The sequence below is a fragment of the Drosophila ananassae genome, chromosome 3L, assembly GCF_017639315.1.
Source record: "Drosophila ananassae strain 14024-0371.13 chromosome 3L, ASM1763931v2, whole genome shotgun sequence".
In the NCBI taxonomy this organism is placed as follows: Eukaryota; Metazoa; Arthropoda; class Insecta; order Diptera; family Drosophilidae; genus Drosophila; species Drosophila ananassae.
In genome coordinates, this window is record NC_057929.1 from 7,685,903 (window position 1) to 7,707,260 (window position 21,358).

The 21,358-nt window shown below is 44.5% G+C and overlaps 2 protein-coding genes across 25 annotated transcripts in view; one reads left to right on the forward strand and one right to left on the reverse strand.

Annotated features, from left to right (window-relative positions):
• Positions 1-164: 164 nt before the first annotated feature.
• Positions 165-9,902, forward strand: LOC6495871 (integrin alpha-PS3). 2 transcript variants are annotated; one of them, XM_014908039.3, is made up of 8 exons: positions 165-880; positions 5,709-6,693; positions 6,791-6,893; positions 6,960-7,544; positions 7,608-7,737; positions 7,801-8,163; positions 8,222-9,104; positions 9,166-9,902. In XM_014908039.3, exons 1-8 carry the CDS (start codon positions 681-683, stop codon positions 9,262-9,264), a joined length of 3,348 nt encoding a protein of 1,115 aa, XP_014763525.1. In that variant the 5' UTR covers positions 165-680; the 3' UTR covers positions 9,265-9,902. The 2 variants fall into 2 exon arrangements, with proteins under 2 accessions (XP_014763525.1, XP_001959754.1); XM_001959718.4 differs by lacking the exon at positions 165-880 and adding an exon at positions 4,266-4,632.
• LOC6494738 (transient receptor potential cation channel trpm) overlaps positions 9,475-21,358 on the reverse strand; it is a 48,543-nt gene continuing 36,659 nt past the window's right edge. For 8 of the 23 annotated variants that reach the window (XM_032450823.2, XM_032450822.2, XM_032450824.2 and 5 more), the window contains 17 exons: positions 20,677-20,733; positions 20,237-20,275; positions 19,398-19,547; positions 18,951-19,108; positions 18,515-18,705; positions 18,286-18,431; positions 16,059-16,158; positions 15,856-15,977; positions 15,596-15,719; positions 14,942-15,174; positions 14,121-14,417; positions 13,734-13,793; positions 13,273-13,657; positions 12,910-13,107; positions 12,506-12,643; positions 12,110-12,267; positions 9,475-12,044 (listed from right to left, as the gene is read on the reverse strand). In XM_032450823.2, coding sequence (XP_032306714.1) covers positions 10,989-12,044; positions 12,110-12,267; positions 12,506-12,643; positions 12,910-13,107; positions 13,273-13,657; positions 13,734-13,793; positions 14,121-14,417; positions 14,942-15,174; positions 15,596-15,719; positions 15,856-15,977; positions 16,059-16,158; positions 18,286-18,431; positions 18,515-18,705; positions 18,951-19,108; positions 19,398-19,547; positions 20,237-20,275; positions 20,677-20,733 — 3,612 coding nt within the window. In that variant the 3' untranslated portion in view covers positions 9,475-10,988. Of the gene's footprint in view, positions 12,045-12,109; positions 12,268-12,505; positions 12,644-12,909; positions 13,108-13,272; positions 13,658-13,733; positions 13,794-14,120; positions 14,418-14,941; positions 15,175-15,559; positions 15,720-15,855; positions 15,978-16,058; positions 16,159-18,285; positions 18,432-18,514; positions 18,706-18,950; positions 19,109-19,397; positions 19,548-20,236; positions 20,276-20,676; positions 20,734-21,358 lie in introns of those variants that run through there. The other 15 variants (XM_032450829.2, XM_032450830.2, XM_032450827.2 and 12 more) reach the window with 7 other exon arrangements.

The following is a 21,358-nucleotide window of genomic DNA, read 5'->3' on the forward strand; positions in this document are numbered from 1 at the left end:
TCAATGGTCTCACATTGCCAAACGAAGAAAAATAGTAACCTATCCCTAAGATACAAAATATGTATCTTTAGAATGCGGAAACATGCCAGTGACGCATGTGTAGGGTGGACGCGACCAGGCAGCAATGTTGCCGGCTACCAGCTCGACTGCAGCTCTTGAATTCATTTCATTTCGAGTCGCCGGAGAGTGAAAACGTCCAAAGTCCGGGGCTGCCGGTTGCACGCAAGACAAGATCTCGCAGTTCGGGGCTTTTTTGGTCAAAGACTACGGAAATATACGCGCTATACGGTGAATACTATGAGATATAATAGCAGATAGTATGGTCCAGTAGTCGGACAGTGACAAATGCCAAAAACTAGTTTGCTCGGCTCTTTCGACAGAGATCTCTCGGAATACAAAGCGAAAGCAGTCGCCAAGTTGCCGGCTTAATTAAATTAATATATTATTTCGAGAGAACGCCGCCACAAAAGCGATCTCGAGTGTGCGGAGAGTGCGTCAATTAAATTCAATAAATCATAAATATATATAAGTGAGTGCCAACGTGCGACGAGTATCCTGCTTTAGTTTCTCGGCTCTGTGGAGCAATTGTGATTTATTGCCTGCCGGCCTGCCTGCCTGCCTGCCCCATCGGAGGGGCTCAAGTGAAATTACGAAATTACACATGCGAAAATTTAATTTTGATGGGAGTTCCAATGAAAACTGAAATGAAAATGTGCCGTCCGACTGTGATCCTCTTTGTGGCCCTGCTGTCGCAGATCGAAGCCTTTAACTACATGCCCCGCCCCAGCCAAGTGATAAGCAGTCCCACAGACCTGAAGTTCCATATTCCCCAGAGCCGTAGCTCCTACTTTGGATACACGCTCGTCATCCGTCAGACCAGGTGAGTGAGTGAGTGACTGAGGCGACTGAGAGGCAAGGGGTTTCAGCTGGGAATCGCTGTCAATATTTGCATATCGGTGGTATGTGGGGAGTGTGAAATGTTATCTCAAGATATCTACTGTTTGTCCGCCATGGGTGACAACCGACCTCTCTCTATTCCGTTAAATTCAGGCAGCACCACCTCTGTCAATATTTTGAAACTGCTGGCAAACGGAAACCGAACTTTGGGTCTCCACCAGAAGTTGGCAAAGCTTGGCGAAATTAGTTAGTCTCTTCGGCTCGGTTTATTGCCCATTAACACGCTTTTATTTGACTAACAATTAAAGTGTTGTTATTCTCTTCGAATGGTCCACATCAATAGTGAAACACGAATCCGTTCGTTCCACTTGACAGCTGCACTAAATATTCTGCAGCTCCACTAATGATTTGTCGACAAAAAAATAAAAAAACACATTTCACAGCCTGGCTTGAAAACCACTCAAAAACAATACCACTTGAGACCGAAATTTCTAAAAATAACAGAAAAAAAAACTGGCTACTTCAGCTTCAATTGCCACGGATCTGAGAGATCGCAACTCCGACTTCAGCACAATTGACAAAACCGACCGAGCACTTTTCAGCGTTTTCAGAGTTTTCAGAGTTTCTGTTTCTGTTTCTGAGTTTCGAGCGACCTACATTCGAGTATCTTTAAGTTTGATATGTAGACCCATTGGCGGCGACTCCGTTGGCGGCTTTAGGTTGGAGCTTGGAGTACCGGACCCCCAAATGACATCACACACACCTCAGACGGCGGGCGCCACAAATCACAGTTAATTGAAAAAGTCGAAAGTGACCAAATGGAAGCTGAGATACTCTTTTTTTGGCACTGATCTCATCTTGCCTTTTATGCAACTCATATGAACGGGTATCTTTCGGAAACGGTGTCTCCCAAGTAATTAAGCGAATTCGGGTCACAATTTATCGTTTTTATAACATCAAGTACAAGCTCGTTAGAATGAAGTACGTGATCATAACTAGCTGGCTCTCTCGGCCAGGTTTTATTTCCATAACTTGGATGGATGGGTAATTTGGTACTTCCTCCACGTATCCCCCAGTTTTAATGGCCAGTAGTACTTGAAAGCCCCAAAATGCCCATGACTGTTCTGCCATTACGAAGTGCGCCTAATTATGTACGGAAATTGCGCGTAAAATCACGACAAGCTGTAATTTATTTCGCATCAATTGAAGTTTAAACAAAAAAATTTACGAGTAATGTTTTATGATTTCCTGTACTTGTATCTGTATCTGTATGGTTTGGAATATTGAAAGAATAATCCCTCAAATGGAGTGCTTCGTTCTAGATTTCTTTCACACACTCGCCAGTGCACTCACCATGCCTTTGGATCCCATATCCCAGATCCCAGTCCATCTGTCATCCGTCTGGCGAAATGAGTCACAAAATGTTTCCAATCGCACTTGGATTGAGAATCAGACCCAGCTGCAGTCCGCAAAGGCGCCATCTCCACCCACTGCATCTCTGGAGTCCCGCCATGCCCCACCAACTAACTGACACCGCACACGAATATTTTTAGCCTCTTTGCCGCTTTGGGTCATTAAACCGAATTCTGGAAAAAATAAATAAGAAGTGCACAGAGAAATAATGTACCAAGAGATCAATGTTCGGGGGTCGAGTATCCAATTTAATGGAATTTAAACGCGACCTCTGTACAGGTCAAAAAAATATTTATTGGAGTATGTTAGCACCTGTTGGGGACCCTACAATATTTCTCTCTGTGCACCAAGCGATGATGCAGTGTGGTAGCTTTTGTTCTTAACAATTTGTTGACCAGAAACCGCTGCGATTGCTTTGTTGTAGTTCTTTGTTTTTGTTTGGCTGACGCGGGAGATTTGTGTGGCCCTGCAACATGGCTTATTGTCAGCTTACATAAACAGTAAACAGTTCTTTGTGCTGCATTTAAACAAAAGCACCGCCCCATCGAACATCTTCAGCTGCATTACATAAATACTACATACATACAAGTCAGAACATCCATAAACTCCATAAAAAAGAAAACTGAACTGGGGAAGATACAGGGCTTATACATGATTGTGACTCATATCTTGGGAAACTACGCAAACAAGAAGCCAAACTTTTGGCCAAGTTACTCAGACCCAGACACGATGAATTTTCTGCATCGTCTGGTCGTTAAAGTAAGAAAACAAATGTTGACTAACGCGTACTGGAAGTACTCTGTTTTACCTTTAAAATAAACAAAGCATTTTGGCTTAGGTAGCCGGAGTGGCAGCGGCAGGGGCTTGTCACACGTCTTGACGGGTTTTAATAATTGGCGTTTTTACACGCAATCAAGCCCAAACTATTTAGCCGCCTCCAATCGGCCGGTATAGAGTTACCAGCGAAATCAGGCCAGGGAATGGAATGGATGCACGGCTGACAGGGGTGACTCATCATCCGAACTGACTAAGCCAGCTCCGGAAAACTTGTATTCATTTGTATATACATATCTGTACATGTGTCTATATTATTTTTATAATAAATCAACGATCTTGTAGAGGTCACAGCTATGTTTGAAGATCAATGGAGGCAAATTGCACATTCATTGCTCACAATCAAGATTACAATTGAAATTACATTGAATTGTGAATTCAAAAAGTGGGAAACTGTCTAGCAATCTTTGTTGGGAATTGTCAATTATTATTACGCTTATTATTAATTTATTTTCCTAAAGATTGTTTAATAAAACCTCCTTATCAGTGGTGTCTGTCGAGAGAAATTAAAAGGCCCATATGTTCTAATCTAAAACTATAAAAGTTGATAAGTTTTATTTTTATAAAGGCTTTTAAAATGCCCATTTACGAGTAGAAAATCGTGCAGTCATTAAACTGGAACAACACAGGGGTCTTCTATTTAGTTTACCTTGGTTTTAAAGGCTTTTATTGAAAGCTTTTTATCAGTGGTGTTATGCAGTTCTATTGACCTAATACTTGTGTGTGGATACATATGCCATTTCATATCTTTCGGAGGCACTTTATCGCCAAGTGTTACTCCACTTATGCAATTCTTTATGAGTAAGCTGGGTTCTTTTCCCCCATACTATCATTCATTTAATACTTTGGTTATTATCAGTTTTTTGCATGAATCAGGCCTAAGATGTCTCTTTCAAAAAACAAACACTGCTTTTTAGATGCGTTTCAATCCGAAGTACTCATATGGGCATGACAGCCGAAGTAAAGATGTTGGCCAAGACACTCCTACGACTGTGAGACCCCAACGGTAAAGTGAGTAAGCCCGGTCAAAACAAAGCGGCCTCCCATTTGTTGTTGTCAAGCTCTCTTCTCCGATTTGATAAGTCTCGGGGGAGCCAAGTCGTCGGCAGGTCGCTCCGAACCTGCCCGGTTAGTTACTCGCAAACTTTTGATCGGAACGGTTGGGTTTCGTGCGATCCGCATTCGATCGGTGGAGTTGTGCGTGGCCAATAAATCGAAAGTGATAATACTGCTAGAGTGAAGATTATTTAGCAGTCGAATTATACAACATAGTAGTGGTACAATTAGTGCAAAAATGGTGCGACAAGGGCGCCCTGAAGAGGTGCTGGCGGTGTTGGCGGTCCTACTGGTCGGCCTGGCCGTGAACAGCCACGGTTTCAATCTCTCGCCGCGTCCCAACAAGCAGATCTCCGACCCCCAGTTTGCCACCAATCTGCCCAAAGAGCGTGCGTCATATTTCGGATTCACGATGAGCCTGCGACCGAATGGGTAAGACGCCCCAAAACCGATCCCGCATCTTGGGAGTGTGTACCCACTCCAAAGATCGGTCGGGGAGTAAACAGGTTGTGCCTGTGTGCATGACCGTTGATGATTCACCCGGCCGCCAAACGGCCATCGAATAGTAGCTGTAAAAATTGAATGAACGTTTTCAAAAATGCTCCGGCAGCTAAAAAAAATAAATTTAATAAAAAAGACAAATATGTGAAAAAGAAAGACACTTAATGCCTTGTACAAACGATGAAGTCATACCCTTAATATCAATTATCTACACACACACCGAGGAGGTGGGAGGTGTCTGCCAGCAAGCACACACAAATTTTAATATATATTGAGATGTCGAGGAGCTCATAGTATATGGGGTGCGGAGTTATGCTAATATTGAACCCACTCCTCTATATATGCGAGCCATTGTTGGTATAACAAGTCAGTTAAACTTTTTCCAAGTTGGTTTATTTCTAGAACGCTTAGCCCAGCCAATGCCAATTTGTTATCAGCCGTTTGCCAGTTTCGTTCTTTTTTTTACGATTTACGATAAGATTGGAGCTGTCACAGTGGTATTCCGCTAAAGCCACCTTAGAGAAGTGCACATATCATATTCGGCTGCTATGTTGCAAAGATTGCAAACACCACACGTTATTGGTCAGGGCACATCTTATCGGATTTCCAATGCCAGGCCACTTAATTTAGCTGGAAAAATAGAGTAATGGATGAGCCATAGGCCCTAAATTGAACTCAATGTCTGTCTGACTAATGCCAACATTGACACTGCATCGGGCAGATATAGTTGTTACAAATATATGCATATGCCGGCATAATTTACGATATATTTCTTTACTTTTCCACTTTTTTTGTCACTTTGTAAGTCATTTCTCTAACTATGTTTGTTTTTTACTGATGAATTTATGGGAAAATGAATATAAAGTTTGCCTGTTGCCAGTTAAGTGGAAAATGTACTTTTCAGATTATAAAATGGCTTTTTTATTGTTAATGAATATCCTGAAAATAGCTAGTTATTTTAATTTGAGGTGTCTTAATTTAAATATCATTTTTTTATTAAATTCCAGCATCTTTGTGGGAGCTCCCCGTGCCCAATCCACCTTGGAATCGCAGAAAAACGTTAACGAGACGGGAGCCATCTACAGATGTTCCCTGATCAATGGATCCTGCAGTCCATATGTCCTGGATTCTCGGGGCGATATCAAAGCCCCTAACAACGATTACACCATAGACTCGGAGAGGAAGGACCACCAATGGCTGGGAATGTCCATGGACGGAGGTACTCGGGACACCGACAAGCTCTTGGTTTGCGCTCCGCGATTCTATGCCCCCACCGCCAATGACTACCATATGCACGGAATCTGCTATTGGGTGCAGAACACCGTAGCCAGCAATCCGGAGAACGTGACACGGATCTCCCCACTCCGGCTCAAGATGGAGCAAGTCACCGAGGACGCAGAAGGTGTTAAACACTTCAATTACATTTACGCCGAAATGGGTCTGAGTGCCCATGTGTCTGATGACAACTCCAAGTTCCTGATCGGGTGTCCTGGCATTAATACGTGGAAGGGATCGGTAGTCCTGTACAGGCAAGTGGATCCCATCGACAATCCCAGTGCCAGCAGGCGGGACACGAGCAGCAAGCCCCGGCGCCGGGTGCGAAACGCGGACACCAACGACTATGTAAGCGACAACTATGCCCCAGAGGTGCCTAGGCCGGCGAGCTGGGACCAAAAGGACGACTCCTACTTCGGTTATGCAGTGAGCTCCGGCTACTTTGATGGCAACCATAACAACCTCCTGTACGTGGCCACTGCTCCCCAAGCCAACAAGCAGTCCGGTGAAGCCTACATCTTCGATGTGCGCGGAAATACCATCAAGAAACATTACACCTTCCGGGGTGAACAGTTTGGCGAATATTTTGGATACTCTGTGGTGGCGGAGGATCTCAATGGGGATGGGAAGACGGACGTTATAATCTCGGCACCCCAATATGCTCTGGAGGATTCCCATGACAACGGCGCCATTTACGTCTTTCTGAACAAGGGCTTTGTGAGTAATATTTCCACCATGCATTGCACAATCCTAATCTCGATTCGAGGCGGGGTCTGTGCCTGGAAAATCGATGACTAATCCATACAATTTACAGTTCAATTTCGAGCGGAAGATATTGCGATCGCCAGTGAGCAGTAGCGCACGTTTCGGAACGACACTCTCCCGACTTGGAGACATCAATCATGACGGATATAATGGTGGGTATTCCACCTAATAATGTTAGCTGAATGGCATATAATTAAAAAATGTTTCTTATTTAACAGACATTGCTGTGGGAGCTCCCTTTGCCGGAAACGGGTCAGTTTTCATCTACCTGGGCAGTGAACATGGACTACGGGATCAGGCCAGTCAGCGTCTGGATGCAATTGCCACGACGCCCTCCAAGTACGGATCCCAAATGTTCGGACACGGGCTTTCCCGCGGCTCAGACATCGATGGCAATGGATTCAATGACTTTGCTGTCGGAGCTCCTAATGCCGAGGCCTTGTATCTGTACCGTGCCTATCCGGTGGTAAAGGTGCACGCCACTGTCAGGTCGGAGGCGCGCGAGATCAAGCCGGAGCAGGACAAGGTCAAGATCACCGCCTGCTATCGCCTGAGCACCACGTCTAAGGACCCTCAGGTGCAGCAGCAGGAACTGGCCATAAAGATTGCTATGGATACGCAGCTGAAACGGGTCAAGTTCGCCCAAACCCAGACCAATGAAGTGAGCTTCAAGGCCAATGCCGGGCTGTCCGATCAGTGCCAGGTCTTCGAGGTCCAGGTGCGGTACAGTGAGAAGGATATCTTCACGCCAATCGACATGGAACTGCACTACGAACTCACCAAAAAGATTCCAGACTCTGATGGTGAGTTTTTAGTTTTTTTTTAATTGTTTCAAATTTTATTAATTTTGTTATTATTTCCAATAGAATTTTGTACAACCTGTGTGGCTGTCGATCCAGCGGAACCCAAAGTCTTTACGGAGAAGATCATTTTCAGCACAGGATGCGCCACAGCAGTTTGCGTGGCTGATCTCCAGTTGAAGAGCAAGAATGTTAGGTAAGGATGGGTTACCATACTTCCTAGGGAAACTGACTAACTCTCCTTAAATGCATCTTACAGCCCCACCTACATCCTGGGCAGTGCAGATATCCTTCGTCTCAACTACGAGATCACCAATAATGGAGAGACCGCCTACCTTCCCCAATTCAATGTCACCAGCTCAGCGCGTCTGCCCTTCGCCCAGGTTCCTGGCAACTGCAAGGTCACCGAAGCTCACATGGTCTGTGACCTGAACCGCGGGCGGCCACTGGCCAAGGGTGACAGCGACTCCATCACCATTAGCTTCGATGTCAGCCAACTGGGTGGCTTGTCGCTGATCATCAACGCAGAGGTCTTCAGCACGGGCTACGAGAAGAATCCCATGGACAACAAACAGACCAATGTCATTAGCTTGAAGGAGTTTACGGAGATCGATGCCACGGGGTAAGACTTACAAAATAATCCTTAAAGTAATACGTTTACTAACTAATTACACTTTTAGTGGGCAGACCAATGGAAAGATTGATTTGGAACACTACTCCAACTCCGCGGAAATCATCAACAACTACGAGATCAAGAGTAATGGACCAAGTATTATCGAGCAGCTGACTCTGTCCTTCTTCATACCGATTGCCTACAAGGTTCCCGGCTCCACAGCCGTGGTGCCCATCATCAACATAACCACCCTAAGGTTGCAGGCCACCTACGATTCCCAGCTGCTGGGTATTGATCTCTACGACCACAACGACACTATTCTGCTCATGGACACCGTTGAGATTTCCACTTCCGTCAAGGACGGTTTGGAGAAGACGGTGATTACCCAGCGTGGCCAGGGATACGATATATCGACCAGCGGCCATGTCCACCAGATGATGCAGGATCTGGAGCCGGACATGGTGGCCACCGCCTCCATGTCCCGCAAGCGACGAGATCTCAAAGCTCTGACCGCCAACCGGGAGCAGTATGCCCGCATCTCCAACGTCAAGGCGCACGATCTGCTGAGCGATGAGTTCAAGGACACGCTGCCGGTAAACCGTACTATTGTCTTCAACTGCCGGGATCCGGAGATAACCATCTGTGTCCGGGCCGAGATGAAGGTGCACTTCCGGCCGGAGAAGTACGTCAACTTGAACATGCGCTACGCCGTCGATCTGAACGAAGTAAATACCCTGCTGATGGACCCCTGGGAGTACTTCGTCATCCTGACCGATCTGCAGCTGAGCAAGAAGGGTGATCCCACCTCCAGCTCGTTCACGATCAACAGGAGGATAGCGCCGAATGTGATATCCAAACATCTGGAGGCTGGCCTCCCCATATGGATTATAATTGTGTCCGTAATCGGAGGCCTGTTACTACTTGCTGGCTTGACCTATGGCCTGTACAAGGTATTTACTCTTAAAATTTAATTTGTAAGATTATTTCATTAAAATATCTTTGACTTTCCAGTTTGGTTTCTTCAACCGTGCCAAGAAGGACGAACTGAACCGCCTGGTGCAGCAGAATCCGGATGAACCCGAGGCGGAGAACCTCAACAGCGGCAACTAAGTCCTGGATCCAGATCTGGACCGCATCCACATCACATTCTAAATGCAAGTTGGAGCTGAGATACCAAATCCTACAGAACTATGTGTGTTCCCATGCATTTAAAAACTAAAACTAAACGAAATCGAGGAGAACCGAGGAGCGAGAAGCGATTACGAGAAAATATCTACCTTATAGGAGTATGTGCAACTTGTGAACCACCCGAAACATTGAATGTTCTTGTTGGTTTGAATTTCTAGTGGTTTACGCTAAGTGCCTTGTATTTTGTAGTCTACAATTTAATTTATACGAAAGTCCCATGTATGCTAACCAGCCATAATGCCATTTGTTGTAAATATTTATTAAAAACTTTAAAATAATTCTTATGTGTAATGACGTTGTTTAAATAGATTCCTCCTAGCTGTAATTAAATGTACATGGCGACGTAAAAGACTTTATAATTTGTAAATTGTAAAACCGAAACATGTTTAGAACCTACTTTTGTACAATACTAGAGTATTTCATTAAGTAAACTTAAATGAAAACAAAAATAAAAGAAATTTGCTCATTTCCGTCAACTGATAAGGTTGTTTATTCATAAGTCCAGTGTGTAGAGAACTCTAAAATGATATCATTAATAAATGAGTCGACTAGCCTTTCCACGAAAATGCATTTCACCTGGGTGTAAAGGGGACTTACTAAAAAATACCTCATGTGCGCTGCTCAAGTTACAGGAAGTCTCAGTTTTCAAATACTTAAAGTGTTATTAAATTTATTTCAATAAAAATAACATACAATTCTTAAAATAAATAAGTACAATCATGAATTTCTTTCTTTATTAAAATGCATTGTTAATCGTAAACCTTGAAAATATGTTAAAAACTAATTATAGTATTAGCACACACGGGCCAAACATGAACAATTTATTAGCGATCTCATCATATTTAACATTTAGTCTATATTTACATATTTCTTGGTATATTTTATAACTAGGCCGCCTAAAATGGCAGCTGTACTTGTACACAGAAAACTCGATTTAACTTCTCTTCACATACATACATATAAACATTGATTTATATATATTCATATATATATGCATATAAGAAGGTAAAATGGACTATCTAAGTAGACGATAATGCCGCACATATATATATTGGAGGAGAGTTGGGTTGATATCGTAGCGAAAATTGGATTTCTAGCCTGGGATTCCTGGAATCCGCAGAGATACAATAATGTTGCAAGTACTTTGGGCTGCGATAAGTAACTAATTGCGTTGAGGTAAGTGCGTACAATCGGTTTTTTTGTTTTTTTTTTCCATTGATAAAGTAGAGTGGCTGCTTCCAGATATGTCTGAGTGACAGTTGCATGCAACAATATGTTCAAGACTGACTACAACTAGGAGAGTTCTCTAAAATGAATATGTGCCAGGCCTCCTCCTCCTACCTCCTCCCATACGCCTCTCTTTGGTGGTTTCTTCGAAACTAAAACGAAATTCCTATATGCTCCTGCTGGAGCTGGCTAACAATAACAACAATGACGCTCTCTAAATAAATACTTGTATAAAAATACAGAGAATTTGTGAACTATGTATTGTCAAAATCATTAACACGCTCCTAACCCGCGACCTGCGATTCCTTCCAATATTCTCTATTCATATATATAATCTGATAATCTATCATCTGATATAACCTAGTTATCCAGCAGTGTTATCACCCAGCTTTCTTAAGTAATTCCCGCAGAGAAATGTGCTAACACATTGTCTCGTTGAAGGGCGGATCCTTTTCCGATTCGGTGCTGCTCTTGATGTTCGACGACAGCTTGGCGATCTCGTCCTGCACCAGATGCGTACTGATCTGAGGAATGGCTAATGCCGGGTTGCTGCTCTTGGCGGAGGTCGAGCCGGCGGACTCCTCGGTGCTGGAGCTGCTCTCCTTGAGCACATTCATGCCGAGCTTGCTGGCAAAGGGTTTCAGCGTGGAAATCAGTTTGGCCCCAACCTGGGCAGCCTCCGGCGTCTGTGCAGCTGTGGATGCCGTGTCCGAACTAGCGGCGGATACCTGCGCCGGCTTGCCCTGGTCCACGCTAAACTGTTTCTTCAGCAGCATCGGTCGCGATGGCACCGCCGGCGCCTGCGCCTGCGTCGTCACTGGCCCCGAGCTGAGATCCAGCGAGCTGGAGCTCTCGTCTCGCAGCCGCCGCCCATCGGCCGCGCCCACGGATGCTGTTCTAATGGGCTGGTAACGCGCCGTGGCAGTGCCGCCGCCGGCGGGTCCAACGCTGATGCTAATCCCTGTCGCCGAGTGCGAGTCCCCGGCGTCCAACGAGGGCTCTGCTGTAAGGGATGGTGTGTCCACGTTGTAGCTTCCGGTCAGCGAGGTGTTTGTCTCATTGGAGCTCTGTTTGATGAAGCGATACGGATGCGCTGAGTAGTCCGTCTCCGTGCTAGAGTTCTTTTGCAGACTTTCGCTGGACTTCTTGAACAGCCGCCCGGTTCCCTCATACGGTGGATTAAGAAAGTCGCTGGTGGCCCGAGTGGGCACCAACGGTGAGGGGTATGTCTGCTGTTCCATCGAAGAGTTCCGCTGCCAGGGACGTTCGTTCTTCAACTGAAATCCACTGGCGGCAACGACCATGGCCCCGCAGCTGCCGGCTCCGCTGGTGTCGCTACTGTCGCCGCCACCTCCCTCTCCTCCGCCTCCGCCGCTCAGGAGGTCGCCCTCAACAGAGGGCTTCGAAGGCGACAGTTCGACGGCTGTTTCACGACGCAGCGGATACCGATGGCTGTAGTCGATGGAGACGCCAATCTGAAAGCGGAATTTGGGAGATATATTAGTGGGGAGGTCTTGTATAAGTGCCAACAATGATTAACCTCAAAGACCTGAGCACTGGCATCGATGGAGCCGCGTGCTTCTATCAGTCCCTCGAGGATCTTGTAGTCATTCTCCTCGCACTCCTTCAGATGCTTCTTCTCCAGCGCTGCGGCCGCCTCGGCCCGTGACATTTCCGTCTTGGGGCGGTCGAGAGAAGCTGTCGGGGGCAATTAAGAGAAAGGCAAGCATGAAAAGGGTTGAACGAATGAAGGGATTCCAGCGGGAAATGAAGGATTTCCCTTTCTTTTTGGAAGGCAGCGGAAGCAAGGCAATGATACGGGTAGTGCAAAGTCACCCGGTTAGTTATTGACACTCTGATGCGGATCACGTAGATGCTCGCAGGGCCTCGGGTTCGGGTCAGATGAGAAAACTCCTGTACTCCGGTGCGGCCTTACCTTTGTTGCTCTGCAGGGAGACGGTGGGCGATGCTATCATGTGGCAGACACTCTCCAGCTCGTCAGTGATCGAGGTGTACTCGCTGTGCAGTTTCAGCAAGATATTTCTGGAGGGTTTCGCATGCAATACTGATTTACCTAGAGTTCGTGGAGTTCGTGGTTAGGTTTGTCAGAGAGAAAAGATTTAGACTTGGACTCGGTTAATGGTCAAATGGTTAATGCTAATTTCTGGTGGCCAAATCGTTTTGCTGGATTGGTTTTGTTCGGGAACAGGGACGGGAGCAACTACTGTTAGATGGGAATGGCGTGACGGGATTAGTAGCCTGAATTTTGAGCGCAATTCTAGAGGCCAAGTGGGAATGGGTGGGAACGTGGACGGCCCACTGGTTGCTATCTATACATACCCGGGTGTGGGGCAGCCGGGGCGTCCTTGTCGCTGTCCGGCTCCGATTGGGTGAGGCTCATCTGCCGGCGCGACAGCGAAGCCAGCTGGTTGAGGCTGATGTGCGACCGGTTGATGTCCGCTCCGGTCAGGGAGTACGTCTCCGAATTCCGGCGGCACAAGGAGACAGTGCGCTGTCGCATCGCCCGGTGCCTGGCAGCTGTATGCGATTGAAAGAGTCATTTACTAAACAGATTCGCCACAGCAACGACTAACACAAATATAAATTACGGAATACCGAATACAGATTACGGTAGTAATAGAAACGCAAGGCAACACAACAGAAGAAGCAGTGTGGTTGATTAGTTGGCGGCTTGGAAATTACCCTCAAAGCTGATGTCGGGAGCCGCATCATCGGAGTTGTCCCCCCCGACTAGCGTCTGGTCATCGTCGTTGTTGCCCAGCGGCGTCAGAGTGTCCTTGCTCTCCGTGCTGGCACCGGTGTCCTGGCGCACAGTGACATACGGTGTACGCTTCACCGTCTCACAGGTCGAGGGACGTTGCGAAAGTGGCAGATAGAGGTCCGAGTCCGCCTCCGATATCATTGACGCCTTGCGCACCATCTGCTCGTTGAGTGCCTCCCGGGACTTGACCACCTCGTCCGGTTCCTCGGGCAGGGGCACCACCTCAAAGTGGGTACCCTCGTCGAAGATGTAGGCATCTGGCCGGACCTCGGTCAGCGAGCGATTGAAACGCCTCCGAGTGGTCACCTGCAGGACGAATATTTTCCATTAAATTGAGGTGCACTCGAAAAAATTGGCCACACAATTGGTTGCATTATCTTACAGGATTGTCACAGCTCAAAAAAGGGAATTTGCAGTAAATGTTTTTCAAGCTATAGGACTCCTTTAATAGGAAAATAGGTACTTGTTAAACATGGATAGTTAAAAAAGTTAAATTATTTAAATATTTACAGGCAGATTTTAAAACAATTACATTTGCAAGCTTAGGGGTTGATTGTAAGATGACATTAAAAGTTGAGAAATATGAGGAATGCACCTAATTGGTTACTTTATTCTTTATTCATTGCCCAGATAGATGGCCAATTTAATAAACCAACTTCAAAATAATTAAATTATAATTTAATAATCGAATAAATGCAATTTTTTGGTTCAGTGAGCTTCTATATGAAAATTGTTTTCTCTACTTCACAAATATGTAACTCAAACGCACCTGCAGCGAATTTAAATTCAGTCCAGCGCCCAGTGTCAAAGCTCCACCTCCACCGCCAGCACCATTTCCACCAGGACCTCCTCCGCCTCCGCCACCAGGTCCACCAATGCCTCCTCCTTCGGTGTCCGACATTGAAATGGTGCGCATGCGGTGCAACTCCCCCGGAATGTTTATCGTCGAGCCGCGCAAATCATCCGTGCCGGCAGTGTGTGTGGACATGAAACGATGTATGACCGCCAGGTGGGAGAGTATCTGCTCCGAGGACTCCTCCATCTTTCGCAGACGGAACTCAATGTTCTGTGAAGTTGGCAGGACGAATTTTTGTTCATTAGTCTAATGGAATATTAGTTTGAAGGAACAATTGAATGGCAGACTCAAAGAGCTTCCAATTAATTTGACATTTCAGATTCTAAAGCAATTTAATTCCATTGAGTTTCAGAAACCTAAGCTTAAACAATAGATGGAAAATTATGGGCAAGTTCAAAAATGAATGCCAAATTGCACCTTCAGTATCACATGACACTACAACAATTATTCTGTGTGTTTCCCAGCTTAGGGAAAACAATGCAAGAGGAACAAATGGTCGTAAAAGGAATCCTGCAATGGCTACTGCACACATTGGTCATCCGGACGTGTCCAATTTTCAATTCGAATACGAATGCGAATGCGAAGACGTGCTGTCAGTACCCATGTCAGCTTGGTAAACACGAATCACACACGAAATTTACATAAGAATCGGGAGTCCGGACACCAGATTGGGATGTGTAAAGTGTAGTGGGGGCGGCAGTAAAGGACTAAAGTGCCAGATGATGGCTACCCACCTGAACGGTGGCGGTCTGAATGTTCTCCTTTTGATTGATGTCCTCGATTTTCTGAGCCATCGTCTCCACACGCTCGGTGGTGTTCTTCACCCGTTCATCGGTCGACTGGTTAAGGATGATTTCCTGTTCGTGGAAGAAGCCCTCGACGCACTCCTCCTCGAAGTCGTACAGTCGCTCCAGGTCGTCCTTTTCCAGGAAGAGCTTGAGACCATTGTCCCGCTGCACCTCCAATCCTGCGGAATGTCGATCAAAATGACACAAGTGGCAGGTGATTAAGGAATATAAGAGGATGGTTGGTCAACAATAACAGCATCTCCATGTCATGGGGGAATCAAACGGCACAATGGAATCATAATTCACATGAAATTATTGGACATAACCCAATTAGGAGGTGTGGTTATTGTTGTTTAGCAAGGGTGGCACAGAATTGATATCAATACAATAGAGAGAGAGCATAGGTGGCGTATACGTAATGCAGTTAGTAACACAGACACACACACAGAGTCGTAGTTAAAGTTGCAAGTTGTTGTTGGGGCAGGCACGCAGGGAGAAAATGAGATATTTGTACATTATTTTTGCTCAGCTGGCCAATAAAGCATTCGGATACGATTGACTCACAGGGAACAAAGCTAAACTTGCTCATCCCGGGCTCACCTTTCGCCTTTCGCACACAGTACTTGAGCAGGGAGTAGAAGTGGCACAGGAAGATGAACGGCGGCGGCAGGACGGGCTTCTGCTGGTACTCCATCACCACGGTGAATCGCTGGAACATCCACACCTGCCAAGACAGAACATCATAAGGGAGAGCCATGTCAGCGTTTTGAAAAATAGATGTCCTTTTGTATCAATTATCACAGTTTACTTTAAAGCCCTCGATAATGGCTTCGATTAGATCCCCTGGGCTGATCACTCACCTGATGCGACACCGAGTTGACCTCGTTGAAGATATTATTGAACACGGCGATGAGGAGATTTATAAGCAAAATATTGGCAATCAACAGATACATGGACATCGTTATCGGCGTCACCCAATGTCCTGTAATCCAATTAGTGACGGTGTGTAAAAAGCACGATGGTAACAAAATTTTTTTTTTCCTTCCGGCTTAATACTACTCACCCGTAACGCAGCTCGGCTGGCTAGGATTCTCGCCGCAGGGAGGGTCTATATCGCCGGCGAACACCTCTCCGTACAACATAAAGTATGGTTGGAAGGTGACCTGGACAACGATAAATTAAAATCACCATTAAACCGGCATCTGATGGACTGGCAATGGGTGGCCAATGGCAATGGGGTGTAGGGTGTAGGGGTAGTAGGGGCAGGACATCGCCATCCCCAACGCCATCGCCATCGAAATAAGAAATGGCCGTCCGGGCGTAATTCAATTTTCGCCCGTCGTCCAACATTAATGCAATTTTTACATACACATCGAAACAGTATGTTTGTGTTTGTGTTTTTGGTTATTTTTAGCCAACACTTGTCGGTGTGTTAGTGGTGTGGGTGTGGGGGTGGATGCAATATAGTTTCAATTCTAATTTTCCAGGACATTTCTTTTGAAATTGGAACCAGCATGCTATGCATAGACACTGAATACACGTATCTCGTGGGAACTGGGAGTTGTTCCATCTTATTAACATATCACAGCTGGATCAGGAGACAGATTAATCGGCAGAGCCTTGATTAAAATTCAGGCATTCCACCTGACTAATCGCATTTGCCTTAAAACTAGTCATTCACTAGGAAAAAATCAAATCACATCGATTTATTGCCAGCCAGCCTAAGGCAATGTATCTCAAAAATGCATTAGGACGTTCATGCGAGGATGTTCATAAAACAATTGTGCAGAAAAAAAAGGAAAATATTGAAAAGCGAAAACAGAGTACACACATTTACCTAAAAGAGGCTAAAATAGTTTGGCTAAATACTTTTTTGTTTTGGTAGTAGTAGTAGTTTTGTACAACATGCAGTGGAAATATAATGCTGGGGTCAGAGTTCGGCAAATGCCGAAGTCGGCCTTACCCTTGCAAATATCTATAAAACTTTGATTAAACTTTGCAGGAGTTTTCAAATAATAATTTTGGAGCAGAAATAAGCGAAAGAGACAACTGTAGGGCAAGAGAGAGAGAAGGGTATAGAAAGACAGAACAAATCGATAAAAGTTTTGGGGGGAATTATAGTCTGAACTTTAAAAGGGAAAAGGGTGGTAGAGTCCACAACCAAAAAAAAAACAGAACACTTGACACACTGATCTCCATCAAGACACAACAACAACTATCGACCACACAAATATGCAGCATATATATATTATAATTTTTTGTTTTTCTTTTTCAAATATATGGGAAGACGCAGCTAGAGCATTCTACAGTCGGCTCTCTAAATAAGCAAACCAATTTGAGACACATCTTGCTTTACATTTGTCAGGTTCCCGCTGGCCATATTCGAGTGCTCATTGTATGTTGCAGTTGTTGCAGCAGCTGCAGCAGCATCGGAATCAGAATCAGCATGAGCATCAGCAGGTGTTGCATTGGGTGCTGTGGGTGGTGTTGCAGGTGTTGGCATTGGTGGTGGCATTGCGGTGCTTGTAGTGGTGCTGCCACTGGCTGCTGCATGGCCCCGGTGATAGCCGGCGGCGAAGGAGCTCGAGCTGGAACTGAAATGCGGTCCAAAGGCAGCTCCTCGGGCATTATGCGACCGGGTATTGTGACCCAAAGCACCTAAAAATCCTGGGGCTACTATCGAGCCGGCAATAACCTGGCATTCAGCGATTATTTGGCGAAAAACAAAACAATCAAAAAGCGAATCGAATGCATAGTTGATGGCAAAGGTGATAGGTGGCATAGTGACAGTGAAAGTGAGAGTGAAAATCGAGTACGAAATGTTTGTTTGGGGAACAGAAAATGTCAGAAAGAAAGAAAGAAGAGTATACAAAATACGAGACAGTCAATTTTTGCGACTTTTTCAGTTAGTTCTAGGTAGTATTAGTATATGAATTTCTTTAAAATTGAACTACTTAATGTAAAATGTGGATGGAATCGAGAGCACCAATCGACCAAACTACGTAAAAAAGTTTCGCTTGCACCACTACTGAGGAACCAGGCAGGCCAAAAACTTGCTTTGCTTGCTATTTTAAGTAAATGTATGTACTCCGCTTCGTTAATTATATATTATTTTTATTTTTAGTTATTTTAAAAGCTGCAAAGAAATCACGAAACCCACACTCGCTTCTGGATGAGGTGTGTGGTGGTGTGTGCTTTTAGAGTCAGACATTCGCACGTACACTCAGACCAAAGGGTTAGTTTATTTACAAGATCTTGGCAGGATCATTGACTCCCCAGGCTCTACTCACCTCTTTGATTAGACCCCAAGTGGGCTGCTTGTCGGGAAAAAGGATGGCCTGTCGACTGACGCCAAAGCTCATCAGGACGACGGCCAAGAGGACCACGAAATATATCATGTTCTTGACCATTTTACCCATCATGGTGACCAGGGGACCTTGAAAGGAGATTATAGATTTCAAAATGTATGTTTTAAAGTGACAGAAGTGTCTCCTTGACATCCTTTTCCCACAATCTTACCCAGATACTTATTGACACCCAGGATATTAAGGATGCGCAGGTACCAGTAGATGCTGTCCACACAGTAAATGACTCGACCAATATCCATCGTATTGAAACGAAAGCGAAATGTCAATCCGATAAGAAAGAGTATTATGGCAGCGCCGTCGCAAGGATTCCACATATTCCACGCCCACACCGAGAATTTATGCCTGCCGGGTGCCGAGGCGAATTCGAATTCGAATCCGTATTAAGGGAAGCCCATCGACGTCGCAGGAGCGAGCATTAATTCAAGCGTGATAGGCACATATTGAGAATGGAAAGAAAAAAGTAATCGAAAAGCGCACAACTGTGAAATCTGGCTGCCTTTAGCTTCATTTGCACTCATCGCCAGATGCAATTAAACACCATTCAATGAGATACATAGTCGGAGACGGATACATAGTCGTTTACTTACGTAATGGCCACAGGTTCCGAGGATATTATTTCCCGCACCTTCTCAAAGCCCAGGGTGGTGATATATGCAATGGAGTACCACTCCTGCCACCTCGGCATCGGTTCCATCTTCACCAGCACCGTGAAGGAGAACATTATCAGAAAGAACATGTAGGCAATCTGCAGAAAAGAAGGGGCGGCAACATATTGCCAAAAAATAGGAAAATATACCGCAAAAATAATTAAAAAAGGTTACAAGCTTTTACACTAAGAAAAATGAAAGAAGGGCTATTAAGGAAATATATATTTCTATCTTCCAAATGGTAATTAATGTAAAAAAAAGATATTTTTCACAATTTTAAACAGCTAAACAGCCCTACTTAAAAATCAATTTAAAATTTCCCCAAGTGTACTAACATCGGAAATAAAGCACCCCCTAGCTAACTGGATAGTAATTTCCGCCACTTACCGAATCGGCCCAGAACTTGGTAATGGGTGCCGTGTAGAACTCGTAGAACTTCTTCTTCAGGCGGAGTGGCTGGTGCTGCTTAACCTCGTTGTACTCCGAGAGATTAAAGAACTCCCTGAACTGGGCAGGATCCGAGTCCGTGAGCGAGACCTACGAGGATAAAGTCGATGGGTTTTAGTTTACCAGCAACGGCTGAGTTATCTCGGCGGATGCGAAGTAGCTTTCAATAAATTCATACATATACAGAGTGTATATATATATTTTGGCTTAATTAAATCATCAATGTGCAATGAACATTCAAAGGGGAGAGCCGGAGCCACGTGAGGATATTGTACATTGGGGAATTGCGTATACGCCTCGTTGAATCGGCGTGTCAAATGTGATTTGGTTTGCTTTTTCTAATTAATTTGCGCTGGTGTTTAAGGATCCATTGCTCTTTTGCTATTTATATGCGTGTTTAGTTTTAGCAGACAAAACATGCAGAACAAGTTAATTAATTGTAGCAGAATATAAAACAAAATGGTATTTTGCCACCGGGGGAGGTCTTAATACTGATGGTGCTGACAAAAAATTAGCATAGAGCTAATGTAGAGCTACTGATTAAAATCGAATTTGGCTTTAATATAAGGTGATCTATTGAATTTGAATATTTTGCTATTAGGAAGCTACAAAAGCTACGAAATGCACATTCCAAAAGGAATAAAATCAGATAAACTAGTATACCAAAAAGCAAGTTACAGAAATGCCATTGATTTCAAAATAAATAAGATAAATAAATGTAAAATCAAAAGTAGTCTTGAGGGAGAGAAAAAATGAACTGAAATACGGGTTCAACTAACTTTGGAGGGCTGTTCTTCCGCTCCAGCAGTGAGATTAACCTGCAAAATTGATACGTTACAAGTACTGGGGCATTAGAATTTGCATGTGTGACGGGATATGTTCTATATATTTCTATTTATATATATATCTGATGTGTGTTTGGTGTGCTTGATTTTTGATACCGCGTAGGTATTGTTTTCTAGGGGATTTTTTCACCTACGGGACGAGCTACAGTTGCGTAAACAGAAGAAAAAAGAAAACTCTTTCCAAGGGAAAAACGGCATTTCGTTCTTATTTCTTTTATGGTTTTATGGTTGAGAAAAATTGCAGTCATATCGCATTCTGAGTCGAAGGATTCAATGCCAAAAAAAATATATATATAAATATACGAGTAGGTGTATGAAAGGCGGTATGTGTCGGTTTGTTTCGTGTATCCTTTTATTTTTTTGGAGTTACTCACTTTGCCATTTTCGTGTACTTTTGTATCGCGCACTGAGTAAGTATCCGCCAATAGAGCCTGGAACAATTTACGCACATTTTTCGCATTTATCAGATAGGATATTCACTCTTTAGTTATACTTTCTAAACTATTTTTGCAGTGATCTTTGCACAGAAATACTTGAGTTGAGAGAGAGATGAAGAGGTGTAAGAGTAAGATACATGTGTGTTCTATATTTTGTGTGTGTTTGTGGGAAATGTTTTTGTAGTTACAGAATATTGAATATATATTTTCCAATAAATTTTCGACACAAACATAGAGGCATTCCGAAAGGTATTTACAGCGTTGTGTATGTGTATATTTGCCAAATGTAAACAAACTACCAAGACCTAATAGATTTTAATTTGATTCTGCGATTAAAGGATTTTCACCAGAGCCATAGCCGTAGCAATAGTCAGACCCAAACGCAGTCCAAGTCCCAGTACCGCCCACAGACCTCTCCACAGGAGGTAATGTATTCATGTGTGTAGTAGATATTCAGTGAGCTGGTGCAGTTGCCGTGTAACTGAAGAACAATATTTGCAAAAGTGCAAAGCTTCTGCCTGACTATCGGATGCCGGGGAGCCGTTCCACATAGCATGGCAGTGTCGTTATAGTGTGGTATTTGATGTGGTTCTGTTTGGTTTACCCCACCAAGCGGTTG